This window comes from Peromyscus leucopus, chromosome 1 (assembly GCF_004664715.2).
Source record: "Peromyscus leucopus breed LL Stock chromosome 1, UCI_PerLeu_2.1, whole genome shotgun sequence".
NCBI classification, from domain to species: Eukaryota; Metazoa; Chordata; class Mammalia; order Rodentia; family Cricetidae; genus Peromyscus; species Peromyscus leucopus.
The window spans coordinates 170,064,796-170,086,990 of record NC_051063.1 but is presented as its reverse complement, the minus strand read 5'-3'; the positions used below and the strand labels follow the sequence as shown (position 1 = coordinate 170,086,990).

At 52.3% G+C, this 22,195-nt stretch overlaps 4 protein-coding genes across 6 annotated transcripts in view; 2 read left to right on the top strand and 2 right to left on the bottom strand.

The window, feature by feature from the left end:
* LOC114688528 (carcinoembryonic antigen-related cell adhesion molecule 1-like) overlaps positions 1 to 22,195 on the bottom strand; it is an 875,221-nt gene that overhangs the window by 527,536 nt on the left and 325,490 nt on the right. The window lies entirely within an intron of this gene.
* On the bottom strand, positions 385 to 3,473 carry Pafah1b3 (platelet activating factor acetylhydrolase 1b catalytic subunit 3). 2 transcript variants are annotated; one of them, XM_028859965.2, is made up of 6 exons: positions 3,343 to 3,473; positions 2,865 to 2,959; positions 2,588 to 2,677; positions 1,803 to 1,919; positions 1,601 to 1,723; positions 385 to 726 (listed from the first exon to the last, which is right to left on the bottom strand). In XM_028859965.2, exons 2-6 carry the CDS (start codon positions 2,940 to 2,942, stop codon positions 439 to 441), a joined length of 696 nt encoding a protein of 231 aa, XP_028715798.1. In that variant the 5' UTR covers positions 2,943 to 2,959; positions 3,343 to 3,473; the 3' UTR covers positions 385 to 438. The 2 variants fall into 2 exon arrangements, with proteins under 2 accessions (XP_028715798.1, XP_028715799.1); XM_028859966.2 differs by lacking the exon at positions 3,343 to 3,473 and adding an exon at positions 3,077 to 3,240.
* On the top strand, positions 6,582 to 9,567 carry Prr19 (proline rich 19). Its single transcript, XM_028860000.2, has 3 exons — positions 6,582 to 6,742; positions 8,294 to 8,918; positions 9,008 to 9,567. Exons 2-3 carry the CDS (start codon positions 8,300 to 8,302, stop codon positions 9,487 to 9,489), a joined length of 1,101 nt encoding a protein of 366 aa, XP_028715833.1. The 5' UTR covers positions 6,582 to 6,742; positions 8,294 to 8,299; the 3' UTR covers positions 9,490 to 9,567.
* Tmem145 (transmembrane protein 145) lies at positions 11,556 to 21,613 on the top strand. Of its 2 annotated transcripts, none has more exons than XM_028859998.2 (15): positions 11,556 to 11,737; positions 12,524 to 12,598; positions 12,712 to 12,789; positions 12,885 to 12,971; positions 13,053 to 13,154; positions 13,257 to 13,341; positions 13,444 to 13,515; positions 13,809 to 13,877; positions 14,202 to 14,282; positions 14,384 to 14,462; positions 14,597 to 14,690; positions 15,260 to 15,432; positions 16,998 to 17,118; positions 20,104 to 20,310; positions 20,801 to 21,613. In XM_028859998.2, the coding sequence occupies exons 1-15, from the start codon at positions 11,618 to 11,620 to the stop codon at positions 21,047 to 21,049; spliced, it is 1,692 nt and encodes a 563-aa protein (XP_028715831.1). In that variant the 5' UTR covers positions 11,556 to 11,617; the 3' UTR covers positions 21,050 to 21,613. The 2 variants fall into 2 exon arrangements, with proteins under 2 accessions (XP_028715831.1, XP_037057283.1); XM_037201388.1 differs by having other exon boundaries at positions 11,561 to 11,737; positions 21,268 to 21,613.

Below are 22,195 nucleotides of genomic sequence, written 5' to 3'. Positions count from 1 at the left end.
CTAAGACAGAATTAGCCTTCGTGTGCAAAGGTATGAATCCTGGAGGGTGTAGAAGGTCTGAAATGGCATCTGAACTTGGACCAGACCACCAGAAGTTAGTGTGTATCAGCTGGGACAGCTCCCTGAAGGGACAGCTTGGGGGTGGGGGTGGTGGGATTTGATGGACACTGATCCAGAGATTTTCTGACCTTGACCCTGACAGTAATGATAGCAAATCAGTTCCACCCAGAACTTCCCCAAGCACACTACTGAAATTTAACTGACTGCAAGAACCAGAATGCCTTGATGGACTAGTGATCTCTAACTCAGTTACAAATAGAAACACCCCGCCTAACTATGCGGTCAAGGATCTGGCTGACGGTGGTACCCAGACAAGGTTAGCCATTAAAGCAAGAAACAAGCAGAAGGAGAATTTAATGTCATGGGAAGGAGAGACGCTCAGGGTGTGGTCTCTGGCAGAGGGACACCTTGGCCCTGGTCTTGAGCCAGGAGACGAAGAAGCAAGGAGTGCAGGGCCCGGCAAACAGGTGTGTACCCCAAGCGGCTCAGATGTAGGTAATCATACATGTCATGGTGGCTTATGGTGCCATCAGAATGCACAAAGCCAGGGTCTGCATCTAAGAAGTGGGCTCGGGGATGGCCAGCTAATGCTGCCCGTACCAGCTCGTTTACCTGTCGGTTTTTCTCCCGAAGTGGGTTGGGATGCTGGCCCCTTGGAAGCAGGCCCTGAGGAGGCACACCAATAGTAAGTTGTCAGATCAGCATTCCTAGACCAAACTGAACTGTCCACCCCCCACTAGGAAATTCTCAGCTATAAAATGTTTAGGGATGTGAAAATAGGGAGGGCAGAAGAATAGTTCTGGATACCATGCATGTCCCAGCTCCCAGTCCGTAAGAACCTTCCAGGTGGCAGCCTGTTTCCAGAGATCACTCATAAAAGACATCATGCCAATGGGTCAGTGGCCTCTTTCAGAGGTGGAAATATCTTAGCTAGAAGTGATGCAGCTTAATTTATTCCTGGAATGACTGACAACTTTTCTGAGTTACCTTACACTCAAAAATACCCAGCATTCCTTTGGGCAACAGGTTAACTGGTCCCTGAACATATCCTCAATCACAGCCACTCCTTGTTTGAAGACAGAGTCTGTAGTAGCCCTGACTGTCCTCACTGATAGACAAGGCTAGCCTCTAATTCAGAGATCTCCCTGCCTGTGGAGTACTGGGATTTAAGGCGTGAGCCATCACACCTAGCTCACGGCTACTTTTTTTTTTTTTTTTTTTGGAGACAGAATTTCTCTCTGTGTAACTGGCTTCAAACTCATTCTGTAGACCAGGCTGGCCTCGAACTCACTGAGATATGCCTGCCTCTGCCTCCCAAATGCTGGGATTAAAGGCGTGCACCACCACCACTACCCAGCTCACAGCTACTCTTAAAGAGTATGGAAATCTTCTACCAGACAGAAAGCCATTGTACCAAGTTGCCCAGAATAACCTCAATCTCAATGATCCTCCTGCCTCAGGCCCCAGAGTGCCACAATTACAGGTATTTGCCACTATGACTGGCTGCCACATTTCCTTTCCCACCCTTCCAAGCTCTCACCAGGACAACCACCCGTGCCTGGGGCTGCAGCTTGTTCACAAGTTGTACAATGGCTCTGATGCCACCCGTCACCTGCTCTGCTGTGTGGCTGTGGTTGTTGGTGCCCACCCAGACCACCACGATCTGTGGAAAGAGTGACACACACAGCAACAGTAAGGAGGCAGGCAAAGGGAGTGTTAACTCCCATCCAAGCCTTGCTCACCTTGGGTCTGATGTGTTCCAGCTCCCCATTCTCCAGCCGCCAGAGTACATGCTGTGTGCTGTCCCCACCAATGCCAAAGTTCAGTGCATGCAGAGGAGAGAAGAGCTCCCGCCAGATCTGTGGGCAAGGAATGATGTAGGCACTGGCCATCAACCAACGTCTAGGTGATAACTAAATGCCACTCTGGATAAGCCTTACTTTATGAACGAAGTCTGGTTAAATCTCACCTTGTACAGACTCCAGTAGGGAAAACTTCATTTCATAGAACCTACTAGTGTCTTGCTTTAACCAAAATTCCACCGAAGGTACACTCATTTTATAAAAATCCTGTCTGCTTGAACCATATAGGGAGCTAACAGCAATACAACCGAATCTCACTGTGAAAAGGGCCACTGTGGCTAAACCTGTCTTAGGGAAAGATTTTATGACTGGCAGTCTTTGCAGACTACTACTACAATCGACCTTCACTTTCTGTAAAGCTATTACAACTTTGTGTAAATCCAATAGGGGCTGTGCTCCATTTTAAGCAAACAGGAAAGAGCCTCATCTTCGGCCATCTCGAAGGAAAGCCTCAATTTAAGTCTTGAGCTAGACAAACCCAGCCTGACAAACTCAGGGCATACACTGTATTCCTAGCAGACTATTGCATTGACACGCGATTCTTAGATTCCTTCTACCATGGGCATTTCTGTACCCCCTTACTTTGTCTGGCTTGGGTTCTGGGCCCAAAGTGCTAGTGAGGGTATATGCCTGGATGAGGAAGGAGGAAGGGGGCGGACCCTTACCTCACACTGGTGCATTAGCTGGACCAAGGAGTCCCCGATGAAGACAACTTCTGGTTCCTTGTCTTTGCTGTCGGCCACAAATCGATGGTGCTGCAGGGAAACCAGGAAAGAGTCCATAGCACGCATGCTCCAGGCCCCGCCCCACCCTTCTTCCTCCCGCTGGACAATCGAAACAGGCTTCCCACCCAGGTGAAGACGAGGACGCCACGAAGCTGGGGTTCTCTAGAAGCCCCCGCCCCTACGTCCCTAACCCTGAGGACCGCGTGGGGTCACTCACCAGAGACATCCAGCGCCCGTCGCCCTGCACGTCCTGCACAGGCGTGGGCTTGCTGGCCGGGTTCTCTTGCCCGCTCATCCTCAACACCGCAGCCCCTGCGGAGGAGAGTGGAGTCCGCCCGGGAATGCTCCGCGAGGACGTGGATCCGCCACGCCCACCCCTACCCCCCCCCCCCCCCGGGCCAACACAATGGACCGTCCCGCCGCGCTCACTCGCGCGCAGGGCGAAGGCCAAGCCCGGGCGCCGCCTCCTCTCGCAGAATGGAAACCGTCACATAGGAAGGAACCCTCGCTCCCCTCCCCTTCCCCGACCGAGGCCGCGCAATGGGCTCGTCTGTCGCTTCCCGCTGGGACCCCTCGCGACCTCAGCGGCCCAGCGCAGGGGGGAGGGGCAGGCGAGACCACAAAGCACGCGTGGCGGGGGGTGGAGGGGAGGAGAGGGAGAGACAACCCAGAGTTGTCGGGAAGGGGTAGCGTACCTGAAAAGCCGACAAGGAGCAGGGACAACCTAGCGCACTTCCTCGGGGGAGGCAATCATTTGCTGCAGGGCCAGAAAACTCCGGAACAGACCACCTACGGGGGGTGTGTGTAACCCATTCACGTGGGAGAGGGAGTGGACGGGCTCATTCTGGGATCCCCGGAGGGGGTGACTCGTCGGCACCGGGAAGGGACGCTCCCATTTCCTACTGGTGTGGGGGAGCCTGAAAGAAAGCCAGCCAAGCTGGGCGGTGGTGGCTCACACCTTTAAGCCCAGCACTCAGGAGGCAAAGGCCGACTGATCTCTGAATTCGAGTCCAGACTGGTCTACACAGTGAGTTCCAGGATAGCCAAGGCTACACAGAAAAACCCTTGTCTCAAAAAACAAAGACAAAAAAAGGAAGGAAAGGAAGCTGGAGATTAGAGGTTTCTAAGGCAGCACCAGAGTGGCTTTGAGGGGGTCTTCCCTACTTAAAGCTCGAGATTTTTGTTTTGTTTTCAGATGAGGTCCCAGGCTGGCTTTGAACTCACAGAGATTCACCTACCTCTGCCTCCCGAGTTCTGGGATTAGATCCAGCTTCAACATTAGGGTGTTTTTTTTTTTTTTTTTTTTTTTTTTTTTTTGAGACAGTGTTTCTCTGTGTAGTTTTGCGCCTTTCCTGGATCTCGCTCTGTAGCCCAGGCTGGCCTCGAACTCACAAAGATCAGCCTGCCTCTGCCTCCCGAGTGCTGGGATTAAAGGCGTGCGCCACCACCGCCCGGCCAACATTAGTTTTTTTAATTGGTATAAAATCTCAAATACGTAACTTTATGCCTTCGAGGCACCACAGGACCTACGTGGACAATAGAAGGTGCAGAAAGAGCAGAAATTGGAGATGGCTGCAGGGCCCTGCCCAAGTCCAACCTGGCACCGATCCTGCGGATCCTCTTGCACATGCGTGGCCTCTGCTCCTCTCTCTAGATACGAAGTGCCACCACTCACTCCAGTTGGGTTGGTCTGGACTCCGAAACCCATATTCCTAGCCAAGGCCATTTTCAAGCCATGTTCCTTCTGTCTCTGGCTCTAATACCAAAGCTCAGTGTTTTGCAGTTCCCCAGGGTCTTACTCTTCCCTGAATGGCCTACTTGTTTTCTTGCCGCCCCACCTCCAGGTTGGACTTTCGCATCTATCCATTTATTCCAGGTAGTTTGATATTGAAATAGCGAAGAGTTTTATTTATTGTGTGGTACTGGCATAAAGTCATTACTGAACAGGTACAGTGCTTGCCGAAAGAATATTAATTACATTAATAGGTCCATGTTTGTTTCCATGTATGGAGGAGACAGATTCTGAGGGTTCGGGTTTTTCTTGAACCGGGCTTCTTTTCTAGTTGTTTGTGTGGAGGCATGGTGTCCCATGCAGCTGAGGATGACTTTAACCTCTCCATCCTGCCATCTCTGCCTTGGTGAATAGGGCTTCTTAAACTTTTTTTCTGCCTGAGAAAGTTTTTTTGTTTTTTTTTTTTTTTTTTTTTTTTTTTTTTTTTTTTTTTTTTTTTTTTTTTTTTTTAAAGACAGGAGGTCTTACTTCATAGCTTAGACTGACCTGGAACTCCCTCTGTAGACCAGGCTGGCCTTGAACACACAGAGTTCTACCTGCCTCTGCCTCCCAAGCGACTTTTTTTTTTTTTTTTTTTTTTTTTTTTTTTTTTTTTATATATATATTGTGTTTCTATAAGGGGAGGAAACTTTTTGTTTACAGACAAAACATTGCAGTTCATAGCATATAGTCTTGGAATAGACTCTGAGGCAGGCTCACTGGCATCGCATAGACTGATGGTGTGTATAGTTCAAATGTGTACACTACATGTTCCCAGCCACAGCTGCCAGGAGGTATTTTGTTTTGTTTGTCTATGTAGTTAGTCCTGCCTGTCCTGGAACTTGCTATTGTAGACCAGGCTGGCCTTGAACTCACAGAATTCCTCCTTCAGAGTGCTGGGATTAAAGGCTCTTACCACCACAAGTTTTGAATTGCAAAATGGATAAGCACTGTTAGAAACACCGTAGGTTTTTTCTTTCTTTCTTTTTTTTTTTTTTTTTTTTTTGGCTTTTCGAGACAGGGTTTCTCTGTGTAGCTTTGTGCCTTTCCTGGAGCTCACTTGGTAGCCCAGGCTGGCCTCGAACTCACAGAGATCCTCCTGGCTCTGCCTCCCGAGTGCTGGGATTAAAGGCGTGCGTCACCACCGCCCGGCTTCACCTTCGGTTTATTATGTTTGATTTTGTTGTACTTTCAGAAACCTTTTACTATTGCCAAATTTTTCATGGCCACCCTCCTTTTTTAGGTAACCCTCATGAGCCTGTGACCCAGAAAGCGTGTGAGCAAGGTTTGAGAGCCACTAAAGATTAGAGGATCAGAAAGAAAAGCCATAGATTATTAACATTTTGACAGGGATATACGCTGGCATAGTTTAGTTTGACCCGAAAGTCTGAGGGCCACCCGTGGTGGCGCACACTGTAATCCCAGCGCCTAAGAAGTAAGGCAGGAGAAGAGAGTTCCAGGCTATCCTGAGCTACATACAGAAGGACACTACCTCAAAAGCTAAAAACTAGTCAGCTGAGAGACAAGAGGCCAGCCTGGGCAAATGAGCCAGCTAAACAAAACAACCCTAAAAACTAAAAAGCGCGTGAGGGGACACGTGTTGGTCAACAGATGAATTGGGGTAGAGAGAATACCTGAAGCAAGTAGAGAATCCCAACTACCAAGCATTCATTCACAAACGTGCTGGTGGTTCAGTCCATCTTTTTACAAACCGCATGGGGGAAGTCCTACTACCAACCGATTTTACAGACGAGGACACGGGTGGGAGGTGGTGGCGCACGCCTTTCATCCCAGCACTCGGGAGGAGGCAGAGGCAGGCGGATCTCTGTGAGTTCGAGGCCGGCCTCTTCTAGAGTGCGAGTTCCAGGACAGCCCGAGAAACCCTGTCCCGGCAAAAACAAACAAACAAAAAGGAAACAGGCTCAAAGCGGTCACAAAGTTTTCTGAGGCCACACCGCTTGGAAGCGCTGAGTGTGAATCCACAGAGCATCAGTGGGCGCAGGCCCCCAGTAGCTAAGCCAATCAGCATCGAGCAAGGGGGCGGGCCTAGAGGACCTCGGAGGCGGTCCGTAGCCCAGAGGAGGGAGAGGCGCGGCTGGGCGGGGCCATAACTGTCACTCTTGGCGCCTCGTGCTTCTCTGGGGACTCTGAGGCGGGGGGCGTGGCCAGGGGCGCGCATGCGTGTGGCGTGCTCGCTGGTTTAACCCGCGCTCACGGGCCGGAGGAGCGCGAACAGCTTCGAGGCCCGGGTCTCTACAGAAAGGAAGCCATTGCTGTCCACAGCCACGAGGAGCCCAGGGTGGGGCTCGTTAGGAGAGAAGAGGGTGAGGCGCCCCTCCCCCACCAGCTGCCCGCACCCCGTCATTCAGCCCCCTGGGCCGACCTCAACTGTTGGAGCTGCCCCCCGCCTTAGGCACCCCCTCAGGAGCGGACCCCCACTCTGAACGCTCTTGTGAATTACGTCCCGCCCGAAGCAGGCCCCTCGACTTCTCTGGGTGCCCTCACCGCCTGCCTTACGCCTTTCAGTTTTTTTGAGACGAGGTCTCATGTAGCCCAGGCTGGCCGCAGTCTTAGGGGGTTGAGGATGACCCTGAGCGCCTGGTCTTCCCGCCTCCACTTTCTAAATTTTGGAGTTACAGACCTTCACCGCCTTGCGAGCTCCTCTTTCCTGCCCTCCTTCACTATTTCCATTTCCTGTCTTGTGTACCTTGCCAGCCGTGGATATCCGCTCTGTCCCAAATCTCGTTCTAGTCCCGCAAGTTCCTCACTTGCTCACGATCTTGTTCCCAACTTCCATTTTTTTGTGTTGTTCTTTTTGAGACACTATCTGGCTGTGTAGTCTTAGCTGGCTTCAAACACATGATGCAAGGGGGATGAATATATCAGGTAGCATCCTGCTTGGCCCATCATTCATTCATTTATTCATTCATTTTGTCCTTTTGTTTGTTGGCTTGTTTTTCGAGACTAGGTTTCTCTGTGTAGCCCTGGCTGTCCTGGAACTCACTTTGTAGACCAGGCTGGCCTCGAACTCACAGAGATCTGCCTGCCTCTGCTTCCCAAGTGCTGGGGTGAAAGGCATGTGCAAACACCACCCGGCTTATGTATTTTTAACATTTAATATTATACACACACACACACACACCGGTGGCACTAGCCACTGAGTATAGGAACCTAGGTTCATGCAGTTGTTAGGCAGGTGCTTATTACTGAATTGTATCCCAGCTTTTATTTTTTCAGTGCTCAGGGTTTCATGTGTGCAAGCTTAAATTTTTTTGTGTGTTTGTGTGTGTGTGTCTATGTGGGAATATGGGGAATGTGATTGCAGATGCCTGCAATAGCCAGAAGAAGACATCACATCCCCTGGAGCTAGAGTTAGGCTGTAGGGCTCATCTGAGATGGGTGCTGGGAACTGAGCTTGGTCCTTTGAAAAAGCACTGAGTGCTCTTAACTGCTGAGCCAGCTCTTTAATCCCCTAAAACACAGGCTTTTTAAATTTTTTATTTTTAGACAGGGCCTGCGTTACTTAGGTTGGTTTTGAATTCACTCTGTAGCCCAGGCAGGCCTTAAACTTCTGCTTCTTCTGCTTCACCCTTCTTGAACAGACGGGATTAGAGGCCTGGCCATCATCTTTTAACTGTTTTTTTCCATGTTCTTGTTCCCTGTTACTCTGTCCCCATTTCCTGATCTCTTTTCCTATTAACTGTCACTACCTGGACCTCATTTTTGACTCCTGTGGCCCGGCCTTTTCCAGTGGCTCTCTGTTCACTTCTTTTTCTCATCTCTCTAGATAGTATTCTTCCTTTGCCCTGACCATCTTCTCCCACTTAGCTACTGTCCCTGATTTATCTGCATCTGATGACCACCATGCCTTCTAGGCCATCATGGACCCTCGGGGACCGGTCTCTCAGCCTTTCCAGCAGCTTGAGAAATCTGGTCGTATCCGGCGTCGCAAAACTAGGAGGGAGCGAAACAAGGCCCTGGTGAGTGGCTGTCGGCCACTGGCCCGTCAGGATCCTCCCGCGTCCAGTCGGGATCCATCTGTGACCCTCCAGGATCCTGTGGCTTCTGCAGTCCCCAAGCTTGTCGTCATAACTCAAGGCAGATTGAGCCGGGAGCACCGGGGTCTCTTCAACCATGAAGTGAAATCCCTGGATGTGGCCCGGCTGCTTAACAGTGGCTCCTTGGAACCATGTACCCCCCCACTGCCCACAAAGTCCTCCTGCAGCCCAAGCAGAGTCCAAGAACCAGCCTTAGAGGCAAGAGGCAAGGAGAACCAGGCGCCGGGAGGTGTCGACTCAAGCCCACCAAGTTCCCCGGAGCTCCCTGTGCTGGGGCGACTGCTGGAGGAGCTGCAGTGCCAGCTGATTCTGCCACAAGCCTTCCCTACGAGGGACCTAGTGCAGGAGTCCAGGGATGCCATCCTAAGGACCTTGCAAGGCTGCCATGGCTGCGTGCCGGATCTTGCCCTGGTGCTCCGAGGTGGTCGGTCACCCTTGCCTGGTGAGTCCACTTCCTATCCCCCATCCTCCTTCCCTTTCACTTCTCTGCTATGGTTCAACTGATCTCCATGCTTCTTTCTTCTGTGCCAGAGACGAAGCCTAGGGTCCCCGAGAGACGGAGGAAGACACCTTCTGGTATGGATGTTCCTGAGCATGCTCCAAGGGAGGGGAGGCAAAGGACTCAACAGGGGACGAAGGGGGTTAACTTTGCCGTGTCTCAAACTTGCAGCAGCAACCCTTCACACAGGGCCAGCCTGGTGCCACCTATAGATCACCAGCTGCCCATCTTGCCCTCAGTATCTTCACCATCTGGGGTCGCGTGCGGTCCCCCAACAGCGTTTGATATGCTGAAAAGCATCTGGCTCATAGCCACCCCACCCCAGCCCCAGCCCCGGGATGTCTGCCCACCTCAACCTCTACCTCAGCCGCCGTCACCCTTGCTGCCCCGAACATCTGGCAATAAGGACTTGGACTGGAGCCCCGACCCTCCTGCCCCACTGCTCAGCCTCTCCTGGGTGGTGACTCAGAGGAGTCCAGAGTCTTGGTCCTTCCCCCCAATGAAGCTATACTGAGGAGACGATGGGTAGGGCTGGGGGCAGGTATCCCGTACTCCCAGTCACCTCAATAAAACACCGTCTTGGTCCTCTTGATTTTCAGTGAGTGGCTGTCTCAGGAAAACAGCTTTTTAGTTTTGTTTATTTTATGGTTTTATTTTTTTGGGGGGGGTTGTTTTTGTTTTCTGAGACAGGGTTTCTCTAGGTAACCCCAGCTGTCCTGGAACTCACTCTGTAGACCAGGCTGGCTTCAACTCAGAGATCCCTCTGTCTCCGCCACCGGAGTGAAAGCAGCTTTCTTTAGGTCTGAATCCTAAGGCCAGGATGGAGAAGAATATGACTTGTAACCTTGCTGGAGCCCGAGGGACCGGCAAGCCTCTCAGTGCTTGGGGTGGTGGAGACAAGAGGGCTAAGAGTTCACAGTTATCCTTTGTTGGAGCCAACCTGGACTATGAATCCAATGAGCCCCAACAAAACAAAACAACTCTCCCCTCCAGTACACACAGTAAATTAATAATTATCCCAAGTCATATCCCAAGTCACATGGTAAAGACCTCACACAAAGTTTTCCCATGCATTTCCTGCCCCCACCCCGAGTGTGTGTGTGTGTGTGTGGTATGTGCGTGCGTGCGTGCGTGCGTGCGTGCGTGCGTGTGTGTGTGTGTGTGTGTGTGTGTGTATATGTGTGTGTTTGTTTTGAAATAGTCTCCCTGTGGTAGCCCTGGTTGACCTTGTGTGTGTGTGTGTGTGTGTGTGTGTGTGTGTGTTTTGAAATAGTCTCCCTGTGGTAGCCCTGGCTGACCTGAAACTTGCTATGTAGACCAGACTGGCTTAGAATTTGGGGCACTCCACCTCCATTTCCCAAGTGCTGGGATTAATAGCTTGTACCGTATCTCACCCCAGGAATGGTATTTATTTGCCACTTTGGGAATGTAATTTAGGGCCATGCACATGCTAGGCAAGCACACTACCACTGAAAGCTTTTTGTTTGTGGCTCTTTGTTTTTAAACAGATTCTCACTATGTGGCCCTGGCTGGCCTGGAGTTCAATGCATAGACAAGTCTGGCCTTGAACTCACAGAGAACTGCCTGTCTCTGCCTCCAGAGTCCAGGGGTTAAAGGTGTGCACCACCACCACCCCGCCAGAAAGCTTTTAAAATGGCATTTTGAGCTGGGCGGTGGTGGCGGCGCACGTCTTTAATCCCAGCACTCGGGAGGCAGAGGCAGGCGGATCTCTGTGAGTTCGAGGCCAGCCTGGTCTACAGAGTGAGTTCCAGGAAAGGCGCAAAGCTACACAGAGAAACCCTGTCTTGAAAAAAAAATGGCATTTTGAGCAGCGGTGAATTTTCTGCAGTGGAGGGTGAAGGATGCAGCTAGGAATGTTGGAGTCTGAGAAGAAAAATCAAGTTGGACTCTGACGCTGGAAGTCCTTCCCAGGGCTCTCAGTTGCCCCCATGGAAAATGATAGGATTAACAGCAGCTTGGGAGGGGGGAGGACTACACTGGGGTCTTGGCCTAGGTTTTCTGGTAGGGAAATGGCAAAGCCAAGATTTTCAGCCTGGCAGCTGGTGTGCTAGCTCCTAGATATCTCACACTGGTGTCTCAGGGCAGCTGGGGTTCACACCGTAGGGGTGGGGCAGGCAGCCATGGTGGATTTGTTAGAGTGCTTTACCAGGTGTGTGCCCCAGAACAATGTCTCTCTCTATGTGTCTATGGGCACTTGACGGGGTTTGTGGACTCTAGGGAATGGGTCATAATAGAATAATTTGGGATCTAAATTGGGTGCGAGTGGTCAGGGCAGAGTTCACTTTTCTGGGTTGTGGGCATCCTGAAGTCTGCAGTCCGGAGGATGCCCTGCTTGTGGGAATGTGAGTTCAGTTTAGGACGCACACATCTTGAGGTATCTTGGAGACTCCTATAGAAGAGAACCAGAGCTGGGGCGAGGTGACGAGAGGATTGGAAACGGTGTTCTTTCTCGGGTGGGAAAGGCAGAAGACAGTTTGGCTTCGTCCCGGAGGTGGGCGCGGAGACCGCTGAGTCCGGCGGCCCCTTTAATCGGGGGCGCGCGTTGGCCAGCCCGCGCGCTCTCGTCACCGGGCCGGAGCAGGAGCGGGAGCCGAAGCCGAGCCGAGGCCAGAGCGGGAGGAATGGAGTCCTCGCGCGCGCCCGCGCTGCGCCGCTTGCTGCCGCCGCTGCTGCTCCTGCTGCTGCCACTGTCCCCCCGCGCCCGGGCCAAGTACGTGAGGGGCAACCTCAGCTCCAAGGAGGTGAGCGCACCGAGCCATCCCCTAGCGTTCCCGGGCCGAGGGACCCAAGAGGGGAGGATACCGCCCCGCCCCCTGCGCCCCTCCCGGGCCGGGGCCTGGGTGGTGGGGGACTGGGCTAGGGCGGAGGCTGCGGGCTGGGGGTTGCATTGTGGTTGTCGAGGTCAGGCTGGGTGGGGAAGGGTCGGTTGGAAGTCGGAGTTACCGGGAGCCTAGCTGCACCGTGGTGGTGCTGTGGTGCTGAAGGGACAGCACCCCTCACTCCACCAAGTGGAGGTCGCCTGGCCTGCTCAGGACCGACCAGCAGGGAAGGTTCAGAAGATTCCTCAGGATGACATGGTCTGTGGGACCACCTGAGAGAGAGAGACAGAGACAGAGATACAGAGACAGAGAGAGACAGAGAAAGACAGAGACAGAGAGATAGACCGAGACAGAGACGGAGAGAGAGACAGAGACACAGAGAGAAACTGGGGGAATGCAGCTGAGAAAGAGCCTAGGACAGATGGTGGCAGGAATGTGCACCTGGCCGTCCATGGTCTTTTTCAGTGTGTCTGGAAGATGGGGAGGAGGAGGGAAGGAAACTTGAGGGACATCTGAGAGGGAAAACCAGGGAGGCAGGAATTTGGACACACAGCAAATGGATCTGGAAAGAATTCTGGAGGTGACTTAGCCACCTTGTGGTATTTGGGAAGCCAAATAGCCCTGGGTAGGGAAGGAGAGTTGAGGGTCTCTGGGTGGGGTCCAGCTGAGTTCTTGAAGAACTCAGATCTCACTGGGTCATTTTGCCAGGACTGGGTGTTCCTGACAAGATTTTGTTTCCTCTCCGATTATGGCCGACTGGACTTCCGATTCCGATACCCGGAGGTGAGTCTCCCTAGCCACACTCCTGAGGCTGGACACTGCCTTGGCCCTCCAAGGCAAAAGCTGTCCAGTTTCCCCGTAAACACCCCTGACCCACCAAATCTCTGGGTCTCCAGGCCAGATGCTGTCAGAACATACTCCTTTATTTCGACGACCCCTCCCAGTGGCCAGCTGTGTACAAGGCAAGGGACAAGGTGAGGGCTGTGAGGAGTGTGTGGGGCCTGTGTGGAGGGGCAGAAAGCCACAGCCACTCAGAGGGTGACCATGGCCCTGCCCTGCCCTGCCCTAGGACTGCTTGGCCAAGGAGTCTGTGATCAGGCCGGAGAACAACCAGGTCATCAATCTCACCACTCAGTATGCCTGGTCAGGCTGTCAGGTTCGAGGGGGCACACAGGGGCTAAAGGTGGGGGGCTGGTGGCACCAAGGACAAGGCTTCAGCCTCCTGCCTTCTCCCCAGGTGGTGTCAGAGGAGGGAACTCGCTACATGAGCTGCTCCAGTGGCCGCAGCTTCCGCTCTGTGCGTGAGAGGTGGTGGTACATTGCACTCAGCAAGTGTGGGGTAAGGAGTTGGGGCAGCATCTGGCTTTTTGCTCCTCTTTCCCTTCCTGTTGACCTCCCCTACCTGCTCGGAGCCCTTCTTAGGCCTCTCCACTCCCCACAGGGAGATGGGCTGCAGCTGGAGTATGAGATGGTCCTCACCAACGGCAAGTCCTTCTGGACACGGCACTTCTCAGCTGATGAATTTGGTGAGCAGATATTGGAGGAACAGGCCAGAATGGAAGCCAGGAGTGGGTAGAGATGCCCACTCAGAAAGCCTTCTCCTAGCCCTCCCTCCCATTGACTCCTAGGGATCCTGGAGACGGATGTGACCTTTCTCCTCATCTTCACCCTCATCTTCATCCTCTCTTGTTACTTTGGATGTGAGTAGAGCATATGTGGTGGAAGGGTTGAGAGAAGTGGGAGGAGCCGGGTGGTGGTGGTGGTGCGTGCTTTTAACCCCAGCACTCGGGAGGCAGAGGCGGCGGATCTCGGTGAGTTCGAGGCCAGCCTGGGCTACAAAGCGAGTTCCAGGATGGCTAGGGCTGCACAGAGAAACCTGTCTCCAAAGGAAAAAAAAAAAAGAAAAGAAAAGAAAAATAGAGAGAAGCAGGAGAGAATTCAGAGGGAAATGCCCCTCCCCACTTGTCTACAGCTCTTCCCGTTTCCTTCTTAGATTTGCTGAAAGGCCGACAGTTACTCCATACAACTTATAAAATGTTCATGGCTGCAGCAGGCGTGGAGGGTGAGGTTTGGAAGTATTCCAGATTTGGGGTTCCCTGAGAAGTCAGCCTGGGGAGGAGGGCATGGACTCCTGGGTCTGGGGGAGGAGGAGGTCCCTCTGCACTCTTGGGTCTGAGGAAAGTGATGCTGTTGTCTGGCCTGATGGGCTTGAGGGAGGGGAGGCTGGGGCCAAGGCCTCCATAGTTTCCTAGCAGGGCTCAGTAACAGAGATTCTGGACTTCTGATGGGGGCGGGGAGGGTCTGACATTGGATCATTGTGCTAGAGGATGGTGATATCCCAGAGCTGCTTTTGTCTTTTCTTTTCTCGGTCTCTCATCTCTCCCAGTCCTGAGCCTCCTGTTCTTCTGCATCTACTGGGGCCAGTACGCCACAGATGGTGTTGGCAATGGGAGCCTGAAGATCTTGGGTGAGAATAGACTGGGGGCGAGGGAGGGCAGAAACCTCACCAGGGGTCTGCTGCCCACTCTGAGCCTATGCCTGAGCTCTCTTCCCTTCCCTTCTTTCCAGCCAAGCTGCTCTTCTCCTCCAGCTTCCTCATCTTCCTGCTCACACTCATCCTTCTGGGGAAGGGATTCACGGTGACACGGTGCCCGGGCAGGGATCGCTCAATGGGTGGCTGGGCTGGGGAGCAGGGCAGGGAGGCGGAGGTGGGGTGTGTGGCAGCTCCCTCCTCCCTGACAGCATCCACCCTGCTGTCTCCCCTCACGGGCTGCTTGCCAGAGGCCGCATCAGCCACTCGGGCTCCGTGAAGTTGTCCGTGTACATGACCCTGTACACGCTCACCCACGTGGTACTGCTCATCTATGAGGCAGAAGTGAGTGTCCAGGGCTCCTGCCAGCCCTCTCCTTCCTACCCTGCCTACTGCCCCTCCCACAGAGCATCCACTCTCCCACTCTGAGTTTCTGCTTCCCATCTGTCTTTCAGCGATTCCTCCCTCTTCACCATTTCTGATTAGCTTTCCTCCTCCTCGTCTCTCACTGTCTATCACTGTTAAGCTCCATGTCGAGGAGTCAGAGACCTAGTTCTGTTTAAGCTCCCCCACTTCCTAGCTGGTCACTCCCACCCCTACTATGGGCTTGTTTCCTCCTGTGAAAAGTTACGGGGATCTTAGCCACCTTCAAGGCTCTTTAGAGGCTTTATGTCACCTGTGTGGGGTGACAGTAGGGTGGCATCCTTCATTGTGTCACTGTGGATGGAATAAGTCACACATGGTGTGAGTTACAGTTGTGGGCTCCTTATGTATCTATGTAGAATCCTAGCCCCATCCCTATCTGTCCCGATACTTCTGGCTTGGCCCTTATCTCTGTCCCTGTTCCTGGTGCCCAGGTGTAGGATCCAGGCTCAGAGGCCAGGGCTATGACAAACCCTGTCTTGTGGGTCCAGTTCTTTGATCCAGGCCAGGTACTGTACACATATGAGTCTCCGGCTGGTTACGGGCTCATCGGGCTGCAGGTGGCAGCCTACGTGTGGTTCTGCTATGCTGTTCTGGTGTCCCTTCGTCACTTTCCTGAGAAGCAGCCCTTTTATGTGCCCTTCTTTGCTGCCTATACTCTCTGGTGAGACATGGTGGGGGCCCTCAACCTGCCTCTCCCCACAACCTAGAGCATTATTAGAAAGGAAAACGGGATTTCAAGAGACGTGGTTGGAGCTGGGCAGTGGTGGCACACACCCTTAGTCCTAGCATTTAGGAGGCAGAGGCAGGCGAATCTCTGAGTTTGAGGCCAGCCTGGTCTACAGAGCGAGTTCCAGGACAGCCAAGGCTACACAGAGAAATTTTGTCAAAAAAAAAAAAAAAAAAAAAAAAAAAAAAAAAGGAAAAAAGGCAAGTAGTTGTTACCTAGAAGCTCTTACTTCCTAGCTCTAAGATCTAGAAAAAAGTTACTCTCCCAAATCTCCCAAATGGTGAGAAAGTTGTTTTTTTTTTTTTTTCTTAAAAACGTCAAGTTGAGTGGTGGTTGCAGCACATGTCTTTAGTCCCAGTGCTGGGGGTGTTGAGGGGAGGGCAGAGGCAGGAGGATCTCTGTGAGTTGGAGGCCAGCTGGTCTACAGAGTGAGTTCCCGGATAGCCAAGGCTACACAGAGAAACCCTGTCTCAGAAAACAAAACAAACAAACAAAAAACGTGGAAAAATCTCAGCAGTTTAGAGTGCTCAATGCTTTTCCAGAGATTCAGGTCGGTTCCCAGCACCCACACAGGGCTGTTCACGATGACCTGTAACTCCAGCTCCAGATCCTATGCCATCTGAAGGCATCTGCGTACATGTGGCACACACACACACACACACACACACACACACAGAGTGATAAATAAAATCTTAGTATATGTGCTGCCTAAGCGAGCACGATAAATAAAATCTTTAAAATAAAATTCTAAAGCCGGGCGGTGGTGGCACATGCCTTTAATCACAGCACTCGGGAGGCAGAGGCAGGTGGATCTCTGTGAGTTCGAGGCCAGCCTGGGCTACAGAGTGAGTTCCAGGAAAAGTGCAAAGCTACACAGAGAAACCCTGTCTCGAAAAACAAAAATAAATAAAACTCCAAGCCCAGAAAACAAAAACAAGCAAACAGAAAACCCAACCAACCAAACAACATTGGAAAAAACAAACAAACAAAACCCCAAACAAACCAAACCCCTCAGTTACTATTATCCAACAATGTTGATATAGAGTAGGCAGATTCCAAGCCAGACTGCCTGGGTGCAGACCCCAGCTTTGAAGCGTCCAAGATGTAAGATGTCAGACAAGGCCTTTGCTTTCTCTTCTGCTGTTGGAATTGGAAACCATGCTTGTTTCCTGGACTCAGTGTGAGAGTTAAATGGGTTCATATATGCAAAATGTTTGGAAATATACAGTTAAGTCCTTAATTGTTGCTGTCATTCATTAATTCAGCCACGGGATATCTATGGATGTCCTATCAGATGCCAGGGTTGGGGTGGTGTGGAGCTGAGTTAAATTCAGCCTAGACTTTGCCCACTGGAATTTCAACATCTGGCTTTCAAAAGCTACCCTGGCCACTCTCCAGTTTGGGATCTGCTTGGGGCCTGTGAGTGAAGGCAGGGGAGGTGGGGACATGGGACAGAGTGGAGAGCAGAGGTAGCTATCTATTCTAAACCTCCCCTGCAGGTTCTTCGCTGTTCCTGTCATGGCCCTGATTGCCAATTTTGGGATCCCGAAGTGGGCCCGAGAGAAGATCGTCAATGGCATCCAGCTGGGGATCCACTTGTATGCCCACGGCGTGTTTCTGGTGAGAACGGCGATCCAGTGGGGTGGGACCTGGAGGCCGAAGGATGTGTGGCCTGAATGGCCTGTCCCGTTTAGTGCTCTTGACTCATCACTCCTTTATCTTTATTTTTGAGATGGGCTTGCTCTGCGGTCCAGTCTGACTTGCAGCTAGTGATATCCTGCCTCCGATTCTTGTGTGCTGGGATTACAGGCCTGTGACACCACACTTGGTCCCATCTCCCTAGCTTTTATTCCTTAGTTATTAGAAGGCACTGTCTGCTTGCTGGGTAGACTACCATGTCTCCCAGAGCCCTGCCTTCTCTGCGCTTGTCTCCTGGCTTCTTGACACACACCCTCTTTTTTTGCACCCCCTCATTTCCATTTTTGACTCTGTGGCCCAGGCTTTAACATTTCTGTTTGCGCCATCACTATCCATCCAAAGCAATTGGTCTCTTCCCCCACTTTCTCTCCCTTCCCCATTCACCCACCCAGCTAGATTCGACAGGCTGGGGCTCTCGGGAGCCTAGATTTGAACAGTGTTTACACCAGATCTAAGCATGAGGAAGATCTTCGCCGTACCCGTTAGTTAGGTTTTTGTTGTTTTTTTCGAGGCAGGGTTCCTGGAAACAGCTCTGTAGATCAGACTGGCCTCAAATTCACAGAGATTCACCTGCCTCTGCCTCCCAAGTGCTGGGATTAAAGCTGTGCACCACCATCGCCTGACTCGTTTTTAGTTGTTATTTGTCCTGGTTCACATCCTATCTCCTTTTGTTTTCTTTCTTTCTTTCTCTCTTTCTTTCTTTCTTTCTTTCTTTCTTTCTTTCTTTCTTTCTTTCTTTCTTTCTTTCTTTCTTTTTTAAAAAAAGATTTATTTTCGAGACAGGGTTTCTCTGTGTAGTTTTGATGCCTGTCCTGGATCTCACTCTGTAGACCAGGCTGGCCTCAAGCTTACAGAGATCAGCCTGCCTCCCAAGTGCTGGGATTAAAGGTGTGAGTCACCACTGCCTGGTCAGGAGATTTATTTTTTAAGACAGTCTCACTGTCGTTCAGTCTGGCCCCAAGTTTGCCATGATTCTCCTGCCTTGGTCTTTTGAGTATTGAACTTGGGTTCCACATATGTATCACTGTAACTGGCTCACAGTATTAATACATGCACCCATCAACTATGCCCTGTCTCCAACCAGTCTGCTTCTTCTTTCTTTTCTCTATTTTCTTTCCCCATTCCTCTCCCCCAGTCCCTATCCCCTTTTTGAGACAGAATCTTGCTACATAGCCCTGACTGCCCTTGACATCATAACAATCCTCCTGTCTTGGCCTTCTGAGTTCTGTGATTAAAGGCCTTTGCCAGTACACCAGGCTCTAGCCTGATTCTCGATAAAATATCCATATGGATTTTTTTTTCTTTCTTGTTCAATTGCCAGACAGCCCAGGAGTCACTCTATGTACTATTCAGAAGGTAGGAGCTGAGCCCTGAAAAAGAGATGAGTTGCCAGGGTTTCATGGCCTTTGGGAGCAGAATATGCACTCTGAATCCTGTTCTTCTCTGGCAGATAGATCTCATGTGGGGGATAGTGCACAAACAGAAACAGGTATTGTTAAATTTGGTGTGATAGCACATGCCTGTAATCTCAGAACTTGGGAGGCAGAGGCAGGAGGATCAGGAGTTCAAGGTCACCCTCCCACAGAAATATAGCAGAAAAAAATTAAATAGAAAAATATAATTTTTGAGGTTAGCCTGAGCTATATGAGACCTTGTCTCAAAAGAAAAGAAAAAACAAAACAAAACAAACAGGTACCCTTGAATGCTCTAGCTTTAACCCTGGGGACCTACAATCCACAACGCACTCAGCTCCCTGGGAAGGGATCAGGTCTGCCATCCTTCAGCTCACTCACTTTCCTTGGGTGGTGTATCTTGAGGCTCAGCAGGAAGTCAGAAAGGGATAGAAAGAGAAGAAACACTGAGAACCCACATGCAGAAGGCTCTGCACCAGTGGTTTTCATTTCCACCCTCTCATCTTTCCAGATAGGCACTGTAATCTTGGTGGCTGGTGAGGCTCAGGTTGTTTAATCAACATGCCCCAGATCCCACACTTAGTGAGCCAAGGGTAGTGACGCTGGCTCTGAACGCGGGCTGCCGACTGCTCTCCATCCAGCACAGCCTCAGGGTGGACTACAGCGGGAGACAGATCTAGAAACATTACCAGTCGTCTGGAAAAATCCAGCCAGTATTGAGAGCTGGGCAATGCTCTAGATTCATCTTGGGATTTATCAGGGAATAGAAAAGTCAAGTTCTGAGGTAACTGTGGTGGTAAATGCTTAAAGTTGAAACACGTGGTGGCCTAGGTAGGAGGATGCTGCATAGACTGTCATTAATTTCTGCCTCTGTGGAGCTGACATTCTAAACAGCCTATTAACTGAGGTTTAATTGAACTTTCTGTGTTTATGGACATATTCTGAGGTTGGGCATGGTGCTGAACATCTATAATCCAACATTAGAAGGTGGGGGGGGGATCAGGAGTTTGGGAGGGGCTCAGGAGTTCAAGGTCATCCTTAGCTACATAGCAAGTCTCAGGCCATCCAGGACTACATGAGACCCTCTCTAAAACAAAACAAAACAAAACAACCAAAAGAACGGTAAAAAAAAAAATGTTTTCTAATCTTTAATCTGTGCTCTCTGATAAGGTGCCTAGTGAGCACTTAAATTAGGTAAGGTAGTGTAAAGGAGAAACAACTTAAATTTTGATTCAATTTAAGCCATATGTGGCTAGTGGTGTCCTTAACCCATCAGTTATGACCTACTAGTCAGGATTATGATGGAGGAAACACTGAGCAAAGTAATTAGAGGTGCGCTGGTTGACGGGAAAGGTCGGAATGCAAGGAGACACCCCACTCCAGGTGCCTAAGGTTCAGGAGGAATGTTGAGAGGTCAAGTGGAGGGCGATCATCTAAGTCTCTAAACTTCATGTGGCCTGGACACCGCTTCTCTAACCTGTCTTCTTTCTTTCAGATCATGACTCGCCCATCCGCGGCCAATAAGAACTTCCCCTACCACGTGCGAACTTCGCAGATCGCCTCTGCTGGGGTCCCCGGACCCGGAGGGAGCCAATCCGCAGATAAGGCATTCCCGCAGCACGTCTATGGAAACGTGACGTTCATCAGCGACTCGGTGCCCAACTTCACGGAGCTCTTCTCCATCCCCCCGCCCACCTCCTCTGTAAGCTCCGCAGCCCCAGCGCCAGAGGAGCTGCTGGCGCCGCCCCTGGAGTACCTGACCCCGCTCCCCGCCCCGCCGCCGCCCCCTGCGCCCTGGCGCCTGAGCCCACCCCTGGCCTTCCGTACTCCCCGCGCCCCAACGCCCCGGCTTGACCGTCCCCCGGCGCCTGCACCCACCCTGCCCGACTGGGTCCTGGCGCTATTGCGCACGCCCCCAAGGACGCCCCGCGCCGTGCCCCCGCCGCCCGCCTTCCGAGGCTGGTCCCCATCTCCCCTACCGCCGCCGGAGTTTGCCCCGCGCACCCCGACGCCACCCCTTGAGTACCTGGCCCCGCTGCCCAGGCGCCCAGCTACCCACTCCTTCCCTGACTGACACGTGCGTCCATACTTGGGTGGTAGGAGTCCTCTAGGGGGAGGGGGACGGGCCTTCGGGGCCGCATTTGCTCCCCCGAGGGTCCCAGACGGCCTCTGACCCTGACCCCCCATCCCAGGCCGGGAAGCAGGTGGAGGAGACAGCGGTGGCGGCGGCAGCGGCCCCGAGGGGCCGCGTGGTGACCATGGCCGAGCTGGGCACAGCCTCCCCGCCCGCTCCCGCTCGGTACCCCAAGGCGGTCGACTCGGGCTGGGATGGCCCGACGCCGTCCTACCAGCCGCTCGTACCCCAGACGGCTGCGCCGCACACCGGCTTCACCGAATACTTCAGCATGCACACGGCCGGGGGCCCTGCACCCCCGGTCTGAGCATCCCTGCCCCGCCTCTGCCCCACGGGCGGCGCACCGGGCCCGGCTGGGCTCCGGAACCCCCTCTCTTTCCCGGCCCAAGGGCTCGGCCATGCCAGGCATCCCCCCCCCCCGCCCCTCTCACACCCCGCACCCAGGTAGGGTGCGCTGCGTCCCGCCCCTTTCCCTCTTGTGCCAAACGGTCCCGCAGGAGCCGCTCTCCGCGTCCCCTCCCTCAGCCCCTGCCCCGAACGGCTCCGGAATCTGGACTCCCGCTGTTCCGTGATCTCCGCCCCCCTGACCCCCTCCGAGACCTCTGACCCTGCTGGACTCCGGAACACCCGTGACGACCGCTTGGACCCCCAGCCCGTGACTCTCCAGGACCCTGCGACCCACGAGCCACTCTTCGGGGACGGATATTGTGAAGTTGGTCTCTACTTTGAAACCCTCTCTGGGGTTTGTGACCTCGGACCCGTGCTTTGTCCGTCCCTATCTGCATGTCAGGGGCCTTCCCATGGTCCCTGGCAGAAAGACGTTTTCTCTTCTTGCCAAAATAAAGAGGATTCGTTGAGTTTTTATCTGTAACATGGCTTCTTTTCCATCTTAAATTAAAAAAAAAAAAGACGTACTTATGAGTGTTTTTTTTTCCTGCATGTATGTTAGTGTACTATGTGCGCACCTTGTGCAGGAGGCCAGATCATTCTAGTAGAAAAATCTACTGGATCCCCTTGTAGATAGTTGTGAGCCACATGTGGGTGCTGGGAATGGAACCCAGGTCCTCTGCAAGAGCAACAAGTGTTCTAAACCACTGAGTCATCTCTCCACCTTCTTTTCTGTCTTGATGGTGCTTAGAAACATTTTAAGCCCTACGGGTCTCAGTGTGTCCATCTATGAAACAGCATTTGGGGTCTGGAGGCCCGAGCCTGCATAACTTGATATTTATGTTGATCCTGAATCTGGAGCACAGAAAAATAACCATCTAGCGCAGCTTTCTACCTCTCCTTTATTTTGTTGCCTTCACTTTTCCTATCAGAGATGGAGGCGCCCTCCAGTGGCACAAGCTTTGCTCAGCCACTGACTGGCAAATGCTTTCTTTTGAGGAGATTTGGGGTTACAATCTTAGCAGTACGCATGCGTAATTCTCTCTGTGCTGGATTCCTGTTCACT